Here is a 19,714-nt window from a genome sequence, read left to right as displayed (position 1 = left end):
ACTGAGGAAGGATATACTGACACTGGAGGCAGTCCAGAGAAGGTTCACTAGGTTGATCCCGGGCTTGGAGGGATTATCTTATGAGGAGAGGTTGAGTAGGTTGGTCCTGTACGCATTGGAGTTTAGAAGAATGAGAGGCAACCTTTTGAAACATATAAGATTCTTAGGGAGCTTGACAGGGTAGATGCTGAGAGGTTGTTTCTCCTTGTGGGAGAGTCTAGGACCAGAGGGCATAATCTCAGAGTAAGGGGTCACCCATTTAAGACAGAGATGAGGAGGAATTTCTTCTCAGAGGGTGGTGAATCTGTGGAATTCTTTACCGCAGAGGGCTGTAGAGGCTGAGTCGTTAATTATATTCAAGGCTGAGATAGGCAGATTTTTAATCAGTAAGGGAATCAAGGGTTACGGGGAAAAGGCAGGAAAGTGGAGTAGAGGATTATCAGATCAGCGATGATCTCATTGAATGGCAGAGCAGGCTCCATGGGCTGAATGGCCTACTTCTGCTCCTACGTCTTATGGTATTTTTTAACTGCCTTGATTAATGCAACATCGTTTACAAATTTTGAAGTTGATCTTTAAAGAGCATCTTCAAGAATGGATGTACACTAGATTCTTTCATTCTTGTGTGCTCTTCCCAAAGGCAGATTCTTGGCTCATTGTCTGGTGATGCTTCAACCTGAGCTGTTTTCTTGGGAGTTTTTTGTCAGTGGTGATTTGCTGATTGCTTTCCACTCTCAGTGCCAGGGTGAGGAGGCAGGTCCTAAGTCCAGTTCAGCTGGAACAGGAATTGAACCTGTGCTGTTGGCATTATTCTGAACCATACACTAGCCAGCTAGCCAACTGAACTAACTAGCCCTCTGTGGTACACTAGATCTATGTTTTTATTTTAACTTATGACATCAGTTCTGTTTTAAAAAGATATTTTATTAGAGGGTGAAATTTTAACCTGTTTTAACTCCACTTGTAGCTTCATCACAAACAAGGGCTTCCAGGATTTATGTATGTTAATATGTACTGATTAATTCTATAGCCAAAGCTTTTTTTGGGACAGTCTTTCCCACTGACTTGCTATGTAATCAGACATTTAAAAAAAGTGTCAGCTTTCCCTGTTGGAACTTAAAAGTGAACAGAGAAGACTTTGATCTGCTAGTAAAGTTTTGAATTCACCCAGGTTGGGATGACAAAGTTACAGACTCGAGCAACTTTTTCCTTTTCATGATGAACGTGTATCTGAAAGTGTATATCAAGTGTACCCTACCTGGAAAGGCACATGGTTCCTCCTACTCTGTCCAACAATGTGTCTTACCTTGAACTTTTAAGGAGGACTCTAAGAATATCCAACCTTTTGAAGTTAGAAATTGCCTAGATGTAACAAAAGCAATGAGCGGGCTGCATAAAATGATACAATAACATAAACTCTTGCACACAAAAAAAAAGGCAAGAATCCAAACACGCAAGTGCGATGCTTGTAAGTAAAGCCCACGTGGGTACTGTAGTGTCATAGTTTTGTTACTGGATTAATAATCAGGAGGCCTGGATGAAAAATCCAAAGAACGTGAGTTTAAATCCCTGTGTGGCAGTTTGTGAATTTGAATTCAGTTTTTCTAAAATGTGGAAATAAGAGCTGGTGTCAATTAAGGTGACCATGGGGCTGTGAAATTGTCGTAAAAACCTAATTGGTTCATGAATGCCTTTTTTAAGGGAAAGAAACCCACCACCCCTGTGGTCATATAGTTCAGATCTATTTGTGACTCCAGTCCCACAACATCAAAGTTCACTCTTAATTGTTCTCTGAAGTGGCTAGCTAGCCATGTGTTTGAGGCAGCCTGGGATGGACAATAATATTGTCCTTGTCAGCAACAGGCACATCCAGCGATTGAATGAAGGACGCAGGCAGAGTAAAATCCCCTATGTTCATACAAAAAGCGAACTCCGTTTCTTCCTCTTAAACTTGTCAAATCCAGAGACCAATTTTTATGGCTGCGTAGTTGATTGTGAAGAGCTGCTGACTCCAGAATGATATCAGTGGTTTGGTTGAGTGGGTGGAAAATGGAATTCAATTCAGACAAGTGTGAAGTAATGCATTCTTTATTCTTTCATGGGACTTTGGCATGACTGGCAAGGCTAACCCTCAACTCATTTAAAAGATACATGGATCTACACCTGAAGTGCTGTAACCTGCACAGCTGTGGACCAGGTGCTGGAAGGTGGGATTAGAATGGGCGGCTAGATTTTATTTTTTGGCTGGTGCAGACATGACGGACTGAATGGCCTCTTTCTGTGCTGTAATCTTTCCCTGGTTCTATGGTCCCAAGACAGTAAACAGCAGGAGCTGGCGAATCAGATCAAAGAAACTATGGGTCGTATTCGTCTGTGGGCAGCACTGCCAGAATTGTCCACTGTGGACATTCTGAAGCCACCTTTGAGATCTGCCTGAGCAATAGTGATGATTTGTGTCACACAGTTTGGTGAAGTGGACTGAAGCCCACCTGAAGCTGGATTGAGCCTTCCACATAGAACCCTAGTAACTGGCAGAATTGTGATCCTTGCTTTACTAACTGCAGCTGAATCCCAATACTATTGTCTAGAGAGAAAAATACTGTGCTCTATGCTATTGCACCACCTAGTGTCCAAAGCACAAGCTTTCTGTGGATAATGGAGAAAAGTAACTGGACCCTTCCTGGAAACCAAACAAAGAGCACAGGAGGATATATAGGAAGGGTAGAATGTCATTCCAGGTCAAAGCAATGTTCAGAACAATTACTGGTTCTAATTTCTCCAGTATAATCCCCTCACCGCCACTGCACCCACCTACGCAAGTAAGTGCCACAAAGCATAGCATTTTTACTGGTTGTGAGATGTGCTGTGGCTTTTTTATATCTTTGTTCATGGGACGTGGGTGTCGCTGGCTAGGCCAGCATTTATTGCCCATCCCTAACTGCCCTTGTGAAGATGGTGGTGAACTGCCTTCTTGTGTCACTGCAATCCATGAGTTGTAGGAACACCCACAGTGCTGTTAGGAAGGGAGTTCCAGGATTTTGACCCAAAGACAGAGATGGTGTGTGACTTGAAGGGTAACTTGCAGGTGGTGGTGTTAAAGCCAGCCTGCATCTATTAATGCAACCTTTCAGCCTTGCACTTCAAATGAAATGGAAGCTGATAGCTTCAAAGATCAAGCAAGGAGTCTGGCACTGAGGACTTGGCTGCAGTACTGGATAAAAGTTCAGTGACATTGCATGAGTAGTTAAGGTCAATGAATGCATCTGCAGTGCCATTTCCTACTCACCGGACCACCAACCTCGCACTGCTCAGTGCACCACACCTCCGTCATGCACCAATTGGCAATCAGGATTCATGCCTAACCCTCACACACTTACCACTGCTGGAAACCTCAAGCCCACATTTTGTCACTTTAACATGTGCCAGTCATTGCTGAATAGCTGGAAACATCACCTAATGCAACACGTTCACTGACATTCTTCCCACTCTCTTGTGGGGCAAGGTGATGTATAACAGGCAAAGAGCTGGCTGGGACAGGCATAGCTGCATCTCCTGTTCCCCTTGGAGGAGATGGTATTTATAAGGTCCAAAATGGCAGTTTGGGTGCCATATCAGCAACGGAAGCTGACTCATGTCATTAACTGCCAACACTGCATGCTTCCAGCCCGCACTAATGTTCTTCCTAACGACGATCAGTGCAAGCTACGTTGGAGGTTGTCAGAAGCAGAACTTTGCAATTTCTATCACCTCAGGGCTCCTGTAGTGCCAAAAACATAGAGCTGAATTTTGTGACTGTCTTCTCTACATTGAACCTTTTCTTTTAAAATGTATTCATTCACACAATATCGGGGTCACAGATAAAGCTAGCATTTACTACCCATCCCTATTTTCCCACAGAAGGTGGTGGTGAGCTGCCTTCTTGATTTCCTGTAGTCCATGTGGTGAAGTTACTACCACAGTATTGTTTGGGTTAAAATCCTAGAACTCCCTATGACAATGAAGAAACAGCAACATATGTCTAAGTCAGGATGGTGTGTGACTTGGGGAATTTGGAGATGGTGATGTTTCTTTATGCCTGTTGCCTTTGCCCTTTATATTTGGTGATGAGCATGGAGTTTTCAAAAGGTGTTGAAGAACCCTTGGTGAGTGCTTTAGCGCATCTTGTAGATGTTATACACTGCAGCAAAAGTGCTTGTGGAAGGAGTGAATTTAGCTCAAATCAAGCAGAATGCTTTGTCGTGACTGATTTTTGAGCTTGTTGAATCTTGTTGGAGCTGCATTCATCCAGGCGATTGGAGAGTATTTCATCACAATTCTGTAGATGTTGGAAAGACTTTGGGAAATCTGGGGGTGAGTCACACATCACAAAATACTCCGCTTCTGACCTGCTCTTGTAGCCACAGTATTTATATAGCTGGTCCAATAGTTTCTGGTCAATGGTAACTCCCAGGAGGTTGATGGTGAGGGATTCGATGATGGTCAAGGGGAGGCAATTACATTCTCTTTTGTTGGCAATGGTCATTGCCTGGCATTTGTGCGACACAAATGTTACTTGCCACTCTTGAATCTAAGCCTGAGTGTTGTTCAGGTCTTGCTTCCTGTGGGCACAAACTGCTTGAGTATCTGAAGAATTGCAAATAGTATTAAACACTCTGCAATTATCAGCAAACATCCCCAGTTCTGATCAGATGGAAGGAAGGTTATTAATGAAGCAGCTGATGATGGCTGGACCTGGGAAACTAGCCTGAGAATCTCCTGCAGATGTCCTAGGGTTGAGACATTGGCCTCCAACAACCATAACCATGTTTCTTTGTGTTAGGTATGACTACAGCCAGTGGAGAGTTTCCCCCTGATCCTGTTGGCTTCGATTTTGCCAGGCCACCTTGATGCTACACTCAGCCAAATGCTGCCTTGATGTCAAAGGCAGTTGCTCTCATCTCACCTCCGGAATTTAGCTATTTTGTCCATAATTGGAGCAAGACTGTAGAGCGGTCCTGGTAGAACCCAAACTGAGCACCAGTGAGCAGATTAATTAGAGACTAAGTGCTGCTTGATAACATTGACCACAACTTCCATGACTGAAAATAGACTCATAGAACAGTAATTTTAAAGAACTCCCTGGTCACCCCTCTGAATCTTTTTTTCTCAAGGAAAGAGCTCCATTCTGCTCAGTCTTTCCTTTATAATTGTTACCCTCTCAGTTAAGGCATCATCTTTGTAAATCTTTGCGATTTCTCCCGTGTTTCTATATCCTTGTTGTAATATGACAACCAGAGCAAGTGTACGATACACTAACTGTGGCCTCACCAAGGTTTTATATATTTAATGTAACTTCTTTGTTTCTGTTGCTCCAGTAATGAATCCCAGTGATTTATTTTCACTTTTATGGTTTTGTTAATCTGCATTGTTAGCTTTTCTGATTTTTGTACATCACTATCCGTAGATCTCTTTCACTTCCAATCCATTTGGAATTCTTTTCCAAGAAGGAGGCCTCTTTATCCTGCATGCCAAACTGGACCACTCTACACTTGCCCATATAGAAATGCATTTGCTACCTGCATGCCCATTTAGCAAACTTCAGTGTCTTGTGGTATTTTGTCAGTCTTCCTCCTTATAAATGATATTCCCCTATTTGGTGTGGTTGCAGTATTTGATATTGTACTCTTGATTCCAGAGTCTAGATCATTTATGTAAGTGGTGAACAATAATGGTTTTAGCACTGATCGCTGTGGAACACCACCATCATTATTTGCAAGCCTAAGTAACAAATTTTAAACCCTACTGTTTTCTGCTTTCTAGCCAGTTTGCTATCCATTCAGCTAGTTGTCCCCTAACTCCACATGCTCTAACATTTAATCATGAGTCCACTATGTTATTTTAAAAATTTGTGTATGAATCCAACGAAGAATGATATTTACTTGTCTACTGTGCTGTACAATATGTTTTATGATAGCTTGCAAGTACAGACCTGGTCAAGGATTTTTTATTTTTTAAAATGTCATAGTTTATAGCTTTGATGGACTAAAGTTCTTCTCCTTTAGCATTAAACTAGCCATGAAAGATGCTGAAATTCAAAAACTGAAATTCTTAAAGCAAGAATGTGGTGACACTTCAGGCAGAAATTGCGAATTGTTGGATAGAACCAGCCCAGAGCTAATATCAGACAGAAATAAGAAAGGTAAGTTGGCACTTGTTTGAGATGGAGCAGAGAATAAATATGAAAGTAACAATCTAACCATAGCACAATAGTAAAGATTTTGAGCTTGTAGGTTTTGTCAGAATAGATGTCAAAATATATTGGCCCAGACCTTCCATTTCCTGGTGGGAGTCAGGGCTTGGAGGGGGTTGTTCTGGAAGGTGCATTGGGGGACCTGTCGGAAATCCCGATGCAAGAACAGCACGGGAGATTCCCAGCAAGTTTCAACTACCAACGGGCAATTTCCCAACGCCTGGAACCATCTGAAAGTCTGATTTTAAATTGGAGACTTCGGATGGTTCAGACTCTCTTAGCAGAATAGTTGCCCAGAAAAAGTTAGAAGGATTGAACCTACTTCTAACGCCTGGATAACTATACTGACCCCAACACACCCTCCCACGGGTCCCTCTGACTACACCCCGCAGGCTCCCCAACTACCTTCCCATTGCTCCCTGAATGACCCGACTAACCCTCGACCCACCCCTGCCCCCGACTACGCCCCAGACCCCCCACCCTCCAACTACCTCCGCCCACATCTGAGCACTTGACTGCCCTCCAGTTACACCCCCCAACTAAATCCCCAGTACCATCCCACTAACCCCTCTGACTATCCGATTCCTCACACCTACCTACTTCTTTTCTCTCTCCCCCCCCACCTTGTTTGATTACTCTAAACCCTCATCATTTTACCTTCTCTCCTATCAAAGTGGCTGAGACTTTTAAACTTACCACCTTTGGCAGGTATTGCTGTAAAAATGGGGATGGCTTCACTTCCCCTAATGATCCTGCACTGCACTGAAGGGACTCCCAGAGCAGCTATGCTGCACTTTCTCAGCAGGCCGGAGTGGAAGTCATTGAGGTCTTGTGGCATAGTGGTAGCGTCCCTACTTCTGGGCCAGAAGCACCAGATTCAAGTCCCACTTCAGGACTCGATGGCCGTGGAAGCTGCATTCAGAACCTGGCCAAATGGGTTGATTATCAGCCTGTAAATCGTTCCATTCTGCCTGATGGAAGGTGGTTGAGAGCAGGAGAGTTTCCTCGTCGGCCAACTGCAGAAGGCTTTGGCAAATCGCTGCAGTACTTTGCCAAGCATAATCATGGACCTATCCAATGGAAGTCCATGGTTGTCGATTCCCTCTTAGGGCTTTGTACCTGAAGGAGGAGGACTGTCTTTATCCTTCTGTAAGTGATGAATTAGCTATTTCATCCCATATTTCATCAATTATAACACCACTTGTTTGAAGAGTGTGTCTTCAGGAAGGCACTGAAGGAAAATTGCCAAGTCTTGGAAATAAAGACTGTTTAGATGGCAATTGAAGGAGGCTCATTTTTTTCCTTTTCATTTAAAAAGTAGTTTTACTTTAAAAACAAATTAGAAACATAAGAACATAAGAAATAGGAACAGGAGTAGACCATTCAGCCCCTCGAGCCTGCTCCGCCATTCAATAAGGTGATGGCTAATCTGCTTGTGTTTCGAATCCCACATTCCCATTTACCCCCAATAACCTTTGATTCCTTTGCCTAACAAGAATCTATCTATCTCTGCCTTAAAAATATTCAATAACCCCGCCTCCACCGCCTTCTGAGGCAGAGAGTTCCTGTTGCACAACCATCTGAGAGAAAAAAGTTCTCCTCATTTCAGTCCTAAAAGGGTGACCCCTAATTTTAAAACAGTGCCCCCTAGCTCTGGACTCACCCACAAGAGGAAACATCCTTTCCATGTCCACCTTGTCAAGGCCGTTCAGGATCTTGTATACTTCAATCAAATCACCCCTCACTCTTCTGAACTTCAGAGGAAACAAGCCCTGTCTGTCCAGCCTTTCCTCATGAGACAACCCAGTCGTTCCGGATATCAACCTAGTAAACCACCTCTGAACCACCTGTAACGTATTTACATCCTTCCTTAAATAAGACCAGAACTGCACACAGTATTCGAGGTGCAGTCTCACCAAAGCCCTGTATAACTGAAGCGTAACATCTTTACTTTTATGTTCAATTCCTCTTGTAATAAAGGATAGCACTCCATTAACCTTAATTACTTGCTGTACCTGTAAGTTAACTTTTTGTAACTCATGTACTAGAACACATAGATCCCCCTGCACCTCAGAATTATGCAGCTGTTGTCCATTTAACTAATACTCTTTTTTATTCTTCCTGCCAAAGTGAACAACTTCACATTTTCCCACATTAAACTCAATTTGCCAGATCTTTGCCCACCCACTCAACCTGTATCTGTCTGCAACCTCCTCATGTCCTCTTCAAAACCTACTTTCCTACCAATCTTTGTGTCATTTGCAAATTTAGCTACCATGCCTCCACTCCCCTCATCTAAGTCATTGATGTGACTTGTAAAAAGTTGAGGCCCCAGCACAAACCCCTGTGGGACTCTGTTCGTCATATCCAGCCAATCCGAAAATGACCCATTTATACATACTGTTTTCTGCCAACCAGCCAATCTTCTATCCATGCTAATATGTTACCTCCAACACCATGTGCTTTTATTTTTTGTAATAACCATTGACGTGGCACCTTATCAAATGCTTTCTGGAAATCCAAGTACAATATGCCTACAGGCTCCCCTTTATCCACCATGCATGTTACTCCTTCAAAAACCTCCAATAAATTGGTTAAACATTATTTTCCTTCCACAAAACCATGATGACTCTTCCTGATGGCACTTAGAAGAGTTCAAGGCACAGCTATGACCTCCTCCTTAATGATCGATCCTAACAACTTCCCCATGATAGATGTCAAATTAACCGGCCTATAGATTCCAGTTTTCTGCTTCCTTCCCTTCTTGAATAGAGGGATTATATTTGCTACTTTCCAGTCTGATGGAACCTTTCCAGAATCAAGCGAATTTTGGAAAATTAACACCAGTGCATCGACTACCACCTTAGCCACCTCTTTTAAGATTCTAGGATGTAGTCCATCAGGACCTGGAGACTTGCCAGCCCACAGCTCCATCAATTTGCTCAGCACTGTTTCCCTAGTGATTTCAATTTCACCAAGTCCCTCTCTTCCATTCACCTCCTGATTTGCAGCTATTACTGGAATGTTTTTTGTATCCTCCATAGTGAACACAGAAGCAAAACATTTGTTCATTTCTTCCACCATTTCCTTATTATCTACTGTTAACTGCCCACTGTCACTCTCTAGAGGACCAACACTCACTTTAATTTTTTCCTTTTTAAATACCTGTAGAAGCTTTTGCTATCCATTTTTACATTTCTAGCTAGCTTTTTCTCATACTCTAATTTCTTTCTCCTGGTTAACCTTTGTGTCATTCTCTGTCCTTTTATATTCTGACCAATCACCTGTCCTGCCACTCATCTTTGTGGAGTTGTATGCTTTTTCTTTTAGTTTGATGCTTTCCTTAATTTCTTTAGTTAACCACAGATGGTAAGATGTGACTAGTGCAGAAATCTTTGCCAAGGATTTAAACAATTGTTCAGTCTGTACCTAGGGAAGATTTGTCTCTTCTTCTACTGAAATCTTTTGAGTGCTATTTCTACAGTACCATAATCCTGATTCCTGTTTGTGAAAATGACAAGAAATGATGGAAGATTGAAGATTTATAACTTGTCCAGTGTTGCCTTATTTATGAGATTTCAAGCACAGAGGTCAACCAGATAATATTTGCTTTAATCCTTTGCAAAGGGATTTTACATCAGCACAAACACATCAAATGAATTTTGCAGTGCTGATCAGTACAGCTGGCATAAAATACAATAATCAGAAGGTGGTTGTTTTTTGGATGTGACCAAGCTTCTGTTACTATAGGCTGACACCATGGTAATGCAACATCCAGAGAAAATGAAAAATCTCTTTGATCTAAATTCTGATTTCTCTAGATGGGAGATAACTGTTTTCAGAGACATGTTAGCATGCTCAATTTTGTCTTGATGATCATTTGTTCACACTTGGTAACAAGTGATCAAAAAGTGATCAGGAGCCCTCCCTGCTCCTCCCCAGCTCCATCATGCTGAGATCTCCCCTACTACAGTGTTGAGATCAACTAACTCAGCACTTCTTCTTTACATTCTTTTGAAACAAAAGCTCTTGAGCATTGTTACTGATGATACTTTATTGGGTTTGTAAAATGACTTTTTTTTCTTTTGCTATTTCTGATGATTTGTCAGATGCCGGCAAGTCCCTGGACCAGCACTTAGAAGAGCGATGTAGACAAATAGAAGTTGAGAAGCTGCAGGCAGAATTATTAGAGGCAGAGGCTACAATCTCAACGTTACAGACTCGGATGACTGAGCAGATAAATAATTTTCAGCAGATACAAGAACAACTGTCGGAAAAAAGCAAATGCATTGGAAAGGTGGAAGAGGAGGTGCGTAAATTACACATCCAGATAGAGTCCACAACTCCATTTTAGTACATAGATTTTCTTTTCTTGCCTTGTCCAAATGGACGTTTCTGCTTTGTGGGGTTAATTTATCATGAGAGGTGTCATAGGTGAATGACATGTCCTTGTTTTGATTGTTATGCATGAACTTTCTTGCGTGGACTTGGAAATTAAGGAGGAGTGCTGATTGAGTTGGCTCCCTCCTCCCCACCCCCCTCCACTCTCGAGTAATGGTAATGACATGTCTACTGTTCTGACTGACATCAGCTTTCCCGATTATTGGAGATTGAACCTAGAGGACCTTTGATCAGTATAAACCAGTTCAAGAGTACTTTTGATGCATTTTATCTACTTAGCAATTGTGGGATTTGCTTACCAGTTGTGCTGATTTATTAGTGCTCTGATTCTGAGTTTCATTGTTGACATATAAGTATGGGTAATTCAGATTTTAAAAAATAATGATTACTTGATGATAAATGGCAATATATATATTATTTTGTGGTGATAGTAGTATTAGCAGTGCCACTACCACCACTCTTGGTTCTTTTGTAATCAGTTTGCAACTTTAAAAAAAATGTTTGGCCGAAAGTACATACTTTTGAATTGTCTGTATTTCTAGACTGTTAAGACTTGGATGAGTTATTAGGTGTAAATTACAATGCTGAGATTGTAGAACTATACATTTAAATCACGAACAATCAGCTTCAATAATTTTTGAATGCACAGAAAAATCAACTACATAGGGCAACCAAAAGAAATGCTAAAAGCTTTTTAGAATGTTAATTTCCCTGTTTTTCTTCCATGTCTATAAAAAGTAGCATTAACATTCCAAGGCATAGCTAACCAGAGACCTGTTTTCAACAACTGTTTCAGTAAGTTTATAAATCTTTCATAAAAAAAGATCTGCGTTTGAATGTTCCTGAGCAAGCTGATATTTGAAGCATAATGGTAGTGTTAAGTGACAAACTTGTTAGAATAACTCAACAACTCTCTGGCTTAACTGTTATTATGATTGTCTTAGATTTTCCTTGTGCTCAGCATCAAAGACAGTGTGCGTAAGTGATCCCCTGTTCCCTTCAAAGCAGTGTACCTTCTATATCTGGCAACATAGTGAGTCTAGGGATTTTCCGACCCCAAGGTAGCAGGACCTGTCATGGAGATTCAGCAGCCCAGTCAAAAGTCCATTGACTTTTGGTGGGACTGGACAATCCTGATGGCGGATGGGGCTGGAAAATCCCGCCCTAGGAATTGAAATGCAAACCTGATTTGTTGATACTTTGCGAGCCCAAGTGGTAAAGTGAATGATCAGTTGTTTGCTAAGGCTATAAACTACAGAGCATATATTTATCGAAAGTAACAGGTAAGCACAACAATTTGCTTTATTTTAACAGCACTTTTAACTTTCACTTCTTGCTTAATTATAAAATAAGAAAATCCATAATGCTTTGCTGATATTTAATTCAACTCTGGCTCCATGGGCAGAACTTTGTATATTGGATTGCATAGGGGGCAAGAAAGACCATGGGCTTTAGATCAATAGACTCAAAACTGGTGAACTAGGAGTATCCTCCCTGGGATGCACCTTTTTGAAATTCTATCACAAATAAAATATAATGTACATTATACATCTTGTTTTCAAGATTTCACAGGAATTAAAACGCCCGAAGAATTTCACCTTTCTGTGTGTGCACCTCCTCATGAGTTAGCAGATTCAAATGGAGTAGATTGTCTTCCCAGGATCAACTGAATTGAATTTTGAACACACTGAGAGACCTTTACTCTTCTCTACAACAAGTTTGTTAGTTGACTACTTTTACAGCAAAGCCAGTGGCTTATGTTAAAGAGACCAGTTACATCACGTATTTACATGTTACTGCAGTCATTGAAATATAGTCTCTAGACATACAGTACGGAAGTAGATTTTCCTTTCATTTTATCCATTTGTTTTCGGTAGCAACACTTAGAGTGACTGTCTGTCTGTTTCTTGGATCCTGTGGAAAGGATGTAACTATGATTGTCAGCTTTCTGGAACTTGCCAGACAAGTTGATAAATAACCTATTGTATCTGGATGTACGTTAATTACATGTTGTTTTTAAATTTTCTGGCTGCCAGGATTTCCTTCACCTTGCTAGGAAGATATCTACCACTCTGGCTTCATAAAAATATGTATAATTAAACATAAAATATTACATTTATCTGGTTCCCTTACTGACAGAAATGTATTTAGGAAACACAGGATCCCTTGTGAAGAGGGTTCTGTATCATTTTAAATGAGTACATTTGTACATAGAAAATTCTATGAGATACATGCTTATTTAATGGCCAGAGTCAGAATGAGCCATTGAAATGTCAAAACGACCACTAACTATATTTTATTAATTATACTAAGCATTTAATAAAGTTCAACAGTCATCTCATGAAAATGCTGGAAAACATTAACATTGACAAGAAAGAAGCAATAAAGAGGGGTTTAAAAAAGGCTGTGTCCTGTCACCAGACTGTTCCTCCCTATACAGTGAATGCATTCTTAGAGGAATTGAAACGATGGATGATATAAAGGTAGGAGGGAGAGTCATCAATGACATCTGCTATGTCATCGACACTGTACTTACAGCACCAAATGAATTCTTGTAAAGATTATTCAACACTGTCATAAAGGAAAGTGGTAGGTAGATACAGGCTTACACTTGACTGCAAGAAAATGTACACTATGGTAATGACAAAGAGAGGACATTCCAGTGTGCAGCATCACAGTAATTGGAAGCAAATTAGAACACGTCATTCAATTCAACTATCTAGGAAACACAGTAATATCCAATGTCAAAAGCAGTACTGAAACCTGAAAAAGGATTGGACAAGCCAAAAGTGTTTTTAAGTAACATTCTAAGAAATGTCAGCTTGGGTCTTGAAATGAGAATCGACGTACTAAAATGTTATGCCTGGTCAGTAATGGAGTATGGATGTGAAGTGTGCAGCATTGGGAAAGAGGAAGAAAAGAAAATCAACAGCTTTGGAATGTGGTGCTTGAAAAGGATTCTAAGAGTAAAGTGGGTGGAGAAAAGAACTCATGAAGTTTTGAATGAGGCTGGAAGAACAAGAGAACTCTTAAATTATATCATAAGAAGAAAAATGGAGTTCTTTGGACATGTTATCCATGCAGAAGGATTGGGGCCCCTTATCACCACTGGAAGGATTAAGGGAAGAAGAGCAAGAGGCCGAACAGTGAAGGAAGCAGCTGGACAACATTAAAAATTGGGTTGAACTAGAATGCCAACAATGAAGTCATCCACTGTTTCTATGATCAGAAATTTGGAAGACCATGGTCACCTGAGACATTCATGGCACTTGGAAAACAGTAAACATGTCATCAATGTCTCTTTGTTCTCTCCACAAAGACTGCCTGTTTCCACCTCCATAATATCACTCTCCTGCCCATACCTCAGCCTATCTGCTACTGAAACGCTCATCCATGCCTTTGTCATTTTCAGTCTCTTGACTGTTCCTGTGCTACACTGGCCATCCCCTGTCCATGCACTTCTTCAGCTCATGCAAAACCCTGCTGCCTATATTTTGTCCTGTACCAAGCCCTGCCCACCCTGATCCCTGTATTTTCTGACCTACATTAGCTCCTGACCTCTCAAAGCCTTAAATTTAAAACTTTGCTCCTCCATATTTAAAATCTTTCATAGCCTTGCTCCTTCTTGTTTCTGTGATCTCCTTCAATACTGCAGCTGCCCCTGGAACACACTCTTCATAGTAGCTAGTTAGTTAGATCACAGCTGAAATATTGTGAGCAGTTCTGGGCACCATACCTTAAGAAAGATATCTTGGAGGGAAAGTAGTGCAGATTTACCAGAATGATAACTTGACTCCAAGCAAGAAATTATGAGGCGAGGTTCCATGAACTAAGGTTCTATTCCCTGAAATTTAGCAGGTAGAGAAGTAATTTGATCAAAGTTTTCAACGTATCAAGGGAACCGATAGGGTACATAGAAACTACCTAAACAATTAGAGCCAGACTTTTCAGGAAGACTAGAAAACACTTCTGCACACAAAGGATGGTAGAACTTTGGAACTCTCTTCTGCAAATGACGATTGATGCTTCATCAGTTGTTAAGTTTATAACTGAGATTGAGACATTTTAGTTAACCAAAGATTAACAAAGGGATCTAGGGCAAACGTGGGATATGGAGTTGAGTCGCAGATCAGCCATGATCTCATTGAATTAACAGAGCAGGCTCAAGGGTCAAAATGATCAACCCCTATATCTCTATGGATTATAGATAACTCCATTGTAATTTTTATATCATGCTTAAGTTTCTTATTTCACTAGAAACTTACATTTGTCTTTGACTGGCACCTCAAGTTTTGTGCTACTTGTGATGGAATTAATGGTTTTAAAACCTGTAGTTTTTAAGACAGACCCTAACTGAAAAGGGGAAACTGATCCTTCCATTTCTTAAGGAAACTAAGACTGAAATTGAGCTTGGAAACCAAAACTCCTGGAAAGACTGAAACTGGTTGAAATCTAATAGAAGGACACAGAGTCATCAGAGCTCTGATGATGATTCCAGTGCAGTACAGGCAGGCTGGAGAAGACAGAGGTGAGATACAGAAAGACAGGTAAAGCAAAGATATGGTTGCTGCAGCTGGTTCTGTTACTTGAAGATAGCATTGATAGATCTACGCCATCCAGACCGTCGTAAGCAGGGTTGAGGAGATGTGTCATTAGTGGTGACTGCCATTTGTGGTGAGGACCGTGCCTGTGGAACTTGGCTTGGTTGTGTGCTGCTGTCAGCTGGGGATCAGGCTGAAGTCCTAGAAGGGGAGCTGAAATTCTTCGCGAGGAACAGAAGTTTTGAAGGACTTAACTGAACTTGATGACTTGGAAATATATTATCGTTACTTCATTGTCGCTGGGCCAAAATCCTGGAACTCCCTCCCTAACTGCACTGTGGGTGTACCTACACCACATGGACTGCAGAAGTTCAAGAAGGCAGCTCACCACCACTTTCTCAAGGCCAGTTAGGGATGGGTGATAAATGCTGGCACAGCCAGCGAAGCCCACATCCCATGAATGAATTTAAAATAAAAGTATTGAGTGGACCGCTAAGCCAATTTCTAGGATCTGCCTTTGTTATATCTGCCACTTAATGTGTAATTTATAATTTATAATTGACTGAAAATTGCCTGCTAGTTTATGTTTAACTTATGTTGATTCTGGGTTTGAAAAGTATAGATTGCCACGTAAGATAGTGTTTAGTGTTTGCTTTGTTTGGCTCTTGCATTGTAAAACATCTGTTTTAAACCATGGATCTTGTGGCTATATTCTTTGAGTAGTTAACTGGGATTTGGATTTCTTTTTTAAAAATACATTACTGGTCTCAAACGAGATCATATTAGTCTGAATTAAAAGGTTTCCATGTTATTGAAATTGCAGTCATAGAGTTATAACGGCAGAGAAGGTGGCCATTTGGCTTATCCAGTCCATGCTGTCTCTGTACAGCAATCCAGTCAGTCCAATTCCCTCCACTGTATCCTGTCACCCTGCAAGTTTATTTCCCTGAAGGACCCAGCAAATTACCTTTTGAAATCATTGTCTCTGCTCCCACTATCCCCTTAGGTAGCGTGTCATGTCATTACCCCTGGCTGTGTAACTAACTTCTTCCTCCCATTGCCTCCTGAAACAACATCTCCTTAAAGATCACCTTCTTGTTTTGTTACGGTTTTTCATATCAGTCTTTGATTCAATTTTTACCTTGGCTAGATCTCCTATCATCCAATTGAAGTTAGCCCTCTTCCAATTCAGAGGTTCTACTTTAGATTGTTCCTTGCTCTCTCCCATTATTAATCTGAACCTTATGATACGATGATCACTGTTACTCAAGTGTCCCTTCACAGAGACTTGGTCCACTTGGCCCATTTGACTGAGTTTCAAGAGAGAAAAATCAAAGTGGCATTACAGGAAAGCCATAAGTTGATTGGAAGGTGAGCTGCTGTTAGGGAGTGTCGGTAAATAACTAGGTTAGTACACTGCTATGAAGGTACAAGTGTAAACAGCTGGATATTAGAAAAATGTAAAAATATTTCAAATACCCTTAAGTACCTTCTAATTAATTAAGAGATAGGTAGGAAGCTGGTGAGTCTACTGTTTTATTTTTAAGTGATAAGGTCTATTGTATTACTAATGTTTAAACTAGTATGGTAAGTCGTGGTGAGAAGAGGTATTAATTAATTAAATTAATAAAATTTATTAGTTAAATTAAACAAAAAATAAGGATGGCAAGGCATGTGTTGCAGCCGCAGCTTGTGGGTACTCTGGACACCAATGTGATCCACAGCAACCATGTCTGCAATAAGTGTCTACGGCTCGAATGAGTTGGAGGCCATGCTATAGGCACTGCGATGCGTGAGGGAGGGGGAAAGTTGCCTCAATACTTTGTGCCATAAGGCAGTCGCACCTCTTAGGATACGGCCTTCTGATTTGCTCAATTGTCAGGGTTAGAATGGGGTGTGACTGCAATGAGGAAGGTATGGGGATCAAGGAAGCAGAAGTGGAGAAGCCTCAGCTCATGCAATTGCCCAACAGGTTTGAGGTCCTTTCAGCTTATATGGATGAGAGCAGAGGCTGCAGGGTGGTTGAGCAAACTGACTATGGCGCTGTGGTATAGGAAGCCATTCAAGCAGGGGGAGTAAATAGGAACATAGTGGTAGGAGGGGGCAGTATAGTCAGGGAGGTAGACACAGTTTTTTGTAGCTGAGAGTGAGAATCCAGAAGGTCATGTTGCCTGCCCAGTGCCAGGGTTTGGGACATCTCCTTGAGGCTGGAGAGGAACTTGCAGTGGAAGGAGGAGGATCCACTTGTCGTGCTCCATGTAGGTACTAATGACTGAGGGAGTCTGGGCAACTAGGGGCTACATTTATAGGGAAGATCTCAAAGGTAATGACCTCTGAGAACAAGAAATTGGTGTAGGATAAATAAGATTGGGGAGTTCAATGCATGGCTCAAAGATTTGTATGTGAAGGATGGGTTTCAATTCATGGGGCACTGGCAGCAGTTCTAGGGGAAGTGGGAGCTGTACCGTTGGGATGGTTGGGATGGAACCGTGCTGGGATCGGTGTTCTGGTGAGTCGTAGAACTAGGGTGGTAGAGAGGACTTTAACCTATGTAATAGATGGGGTGGGTGGCAGGGATCACATGAGGGAAGATGTGGTAAATTAAAAGGAAAGGACAATCAATAGAGCAAGGTCACAAGGGTAATGAAAATCAGTGTGGGGCAGGAAGGGACAGAGCGTACAAACATAAGAGTGCACCAGCTGATAAGGCCAGAGTTTGCAAAAAGATAGAACTAAAGGCTCTGATTCTGAATGTGCATAGCATTTATAACAAATCAAATGAATTGTCAGCACAAATAGAAATAAATATAGTAATAAAGAGATGAAAGCCATTTCAAGAGACATGGGCACACGGTGACCAAGGCTGGGACCTGAATATTCAAAGGGACATGACATTTTGAAGGACAGGAAGCTAGGAAAAGGTAGTGGGTAACTCTGTTAATTAAAGGTGACATTAGTACAATTGGGAGAGATTACCTTAGTTCTAAGGATCAAGATGTAGAATCAGTTGGGTAGAGTTAAGAAATAGCAAAGGTAAGAAGTCACTTGTGGGAGTGGTTTATAGGTCCCCTAACAATAACTACACTGTAGGATGGAAAATAAAGGAAGAAATAATGGGGGCTTTTGTGACAAGTTCTGCAGCAATCATGGGTGATACTTTTAATACTTTTGGGGAATATTGTGTTATTCTGTAAAGAATGTATGTGTGCGTAAATGATTTAATTAACCTAGCAAGGTTACTAGGAGACAGTTTGTCTGGAGGTTCTTAAACATGAAAAGGATAGCAGTGTTAGGTTTCAGGTATAAGTGAATAGGTTAGATCTAATATTTACATTTTTAGATAAGTTGAGAGTTTGTTTGAATACTAAAGGGAAGTCAGAGGTGGAAATAAACATGTTTGCATCTTGCAGGGGTTCCATAGGTAAACAGAAGATGGGATATTATATTTTATTGACCCGAAAACAAAGACAAAATAGAAGCATGAAAGACTTTATATTTGAAAGAATTTGAGTTTCAAAGAGGTGTGAGAACAATTGAACCTGAGATGAAAGGGAAAAAATGTATTTTAGAGTTACTGTAGAGAGCCTAGGGTAGCTATGGGCTGTTAGCTGTAGCTGGAGCTGAGCTGGGAGAAGATGCAGCTTGAACCAGCCATCCTGTCAAGCCAGAAAAGTCTTGGATTGCAACAAGTAGTTCTGAAGTCTTGGATTTCCATAGCAGAGTGGAAGAGGTCATGTGGTATGCCTTTATTGAAGCTACAGCAGTTTGACTTGGGCAATATTACTGGATTTTTATATTTAAACACCTATTTTTTAAATTTGTTCATGGGATGTGGGATAAGGGGGTTGCTCATTTAAGACAGATGAAGAGAAATTTTTTGCTCTGAGGGTTGAGTGTCTTTAGAACTCTCCCTCAAAAGGTGGTGGAAGCAGGGTCTTTGAATATTTTTTAAGGCAGAGCTTGATAGATCTTTGATTAACAAGGAGGGGAAAGGTTATTGGGAGTGGGCAGGAATGTGGGTTGAAGTTACATTCAGATCAGCCTTGATCTGATTGAATGACAGAGCAGGCTCGAGGGACGGAGTGGCTGACTCCTGCTCCTAATTTGTATCCTCAGATGTTAACATTAGTTACCCAAATATTAATTGGGATAAAGTCCCCTCAACATCACCACTCTCTATTCCCTGCAAATCTCTCTGATTTCTCTATAGATTGGCTCCTCTATCTCCTATCTAATATGGTACTACTTTCTTCTTTAGTACTATCCAACACTTGCTCCTTAATACACCTTTATTCCTCTTTTCTGCTTCTAAACACCAGTGTTCACCCCCCTGCGAAATTAGTTTAAACTCGCCATTATACCCATATGATTGAACTTCCCTGTGAGGACATTGATCCCACTCCTGCTGAGATGCAATCCATCCCCTTTGAATACCTGCCTTTGAATTCTGCTTCAGATCTGGTCTCAATGCTCAAGAATTTGAAGCCCTCATATCTGCACCGTGCTTTACACCGTGCTTTTGATCTTTTATCTTCTATGTCTA

The 19,714-nt window shown here is 41.1% G+C and overlaps 1 protein-coding gene across 4 annotated transcripts in view; it reads left to right on the top strand.

The window, feature by feature from the left end:
• The window catches only part of ccdc18 (coiled-coil domain containing 18), a 140,892-nt gene that overhangs the window by 49,227 nt on the left and 71,951 nt on the right, over positions 1–19,714 (top strand). For all 4 annotated transcript variants that reach the window (XM_041208706.1, XM_041208705.1, XM_041208707.1 and 1 more), the window contains 2 exons: positions 6,042–6,178; positions 10,339–10,538. In XM_041208706.1, the coding sequence (XP_041064640.1) occupies positions 6,042–6,178; positions 10,339–10,538 (337 nt within the window). The remainder of the gene's footprint in view (positions 1–6,041; positions 6,179–10,338; positions 10,539–19,714) is intronic.

Source organism: Carcharodon carcharias, chromosome 16 (assembly GCF_017639515.1).
Source record: "Carcharodon carcharias isolate sCarCar2 chromosome 16, sCarCar2.pri, whole genome shotgun sequence".
In the NCBI taxonomy this organism is placed as follows: Eukaryota; Metazoa; Chordata; class Chondrichthyes; order Lamniformes; family Lamnidae; genus Carcharodon; species Carcharodon carcharias.
The sequence above is the reverse complement of the archived record's forward strand: the minus strand, read 5'-3'. Positions and strand labels throughout refer to the sequence as shown.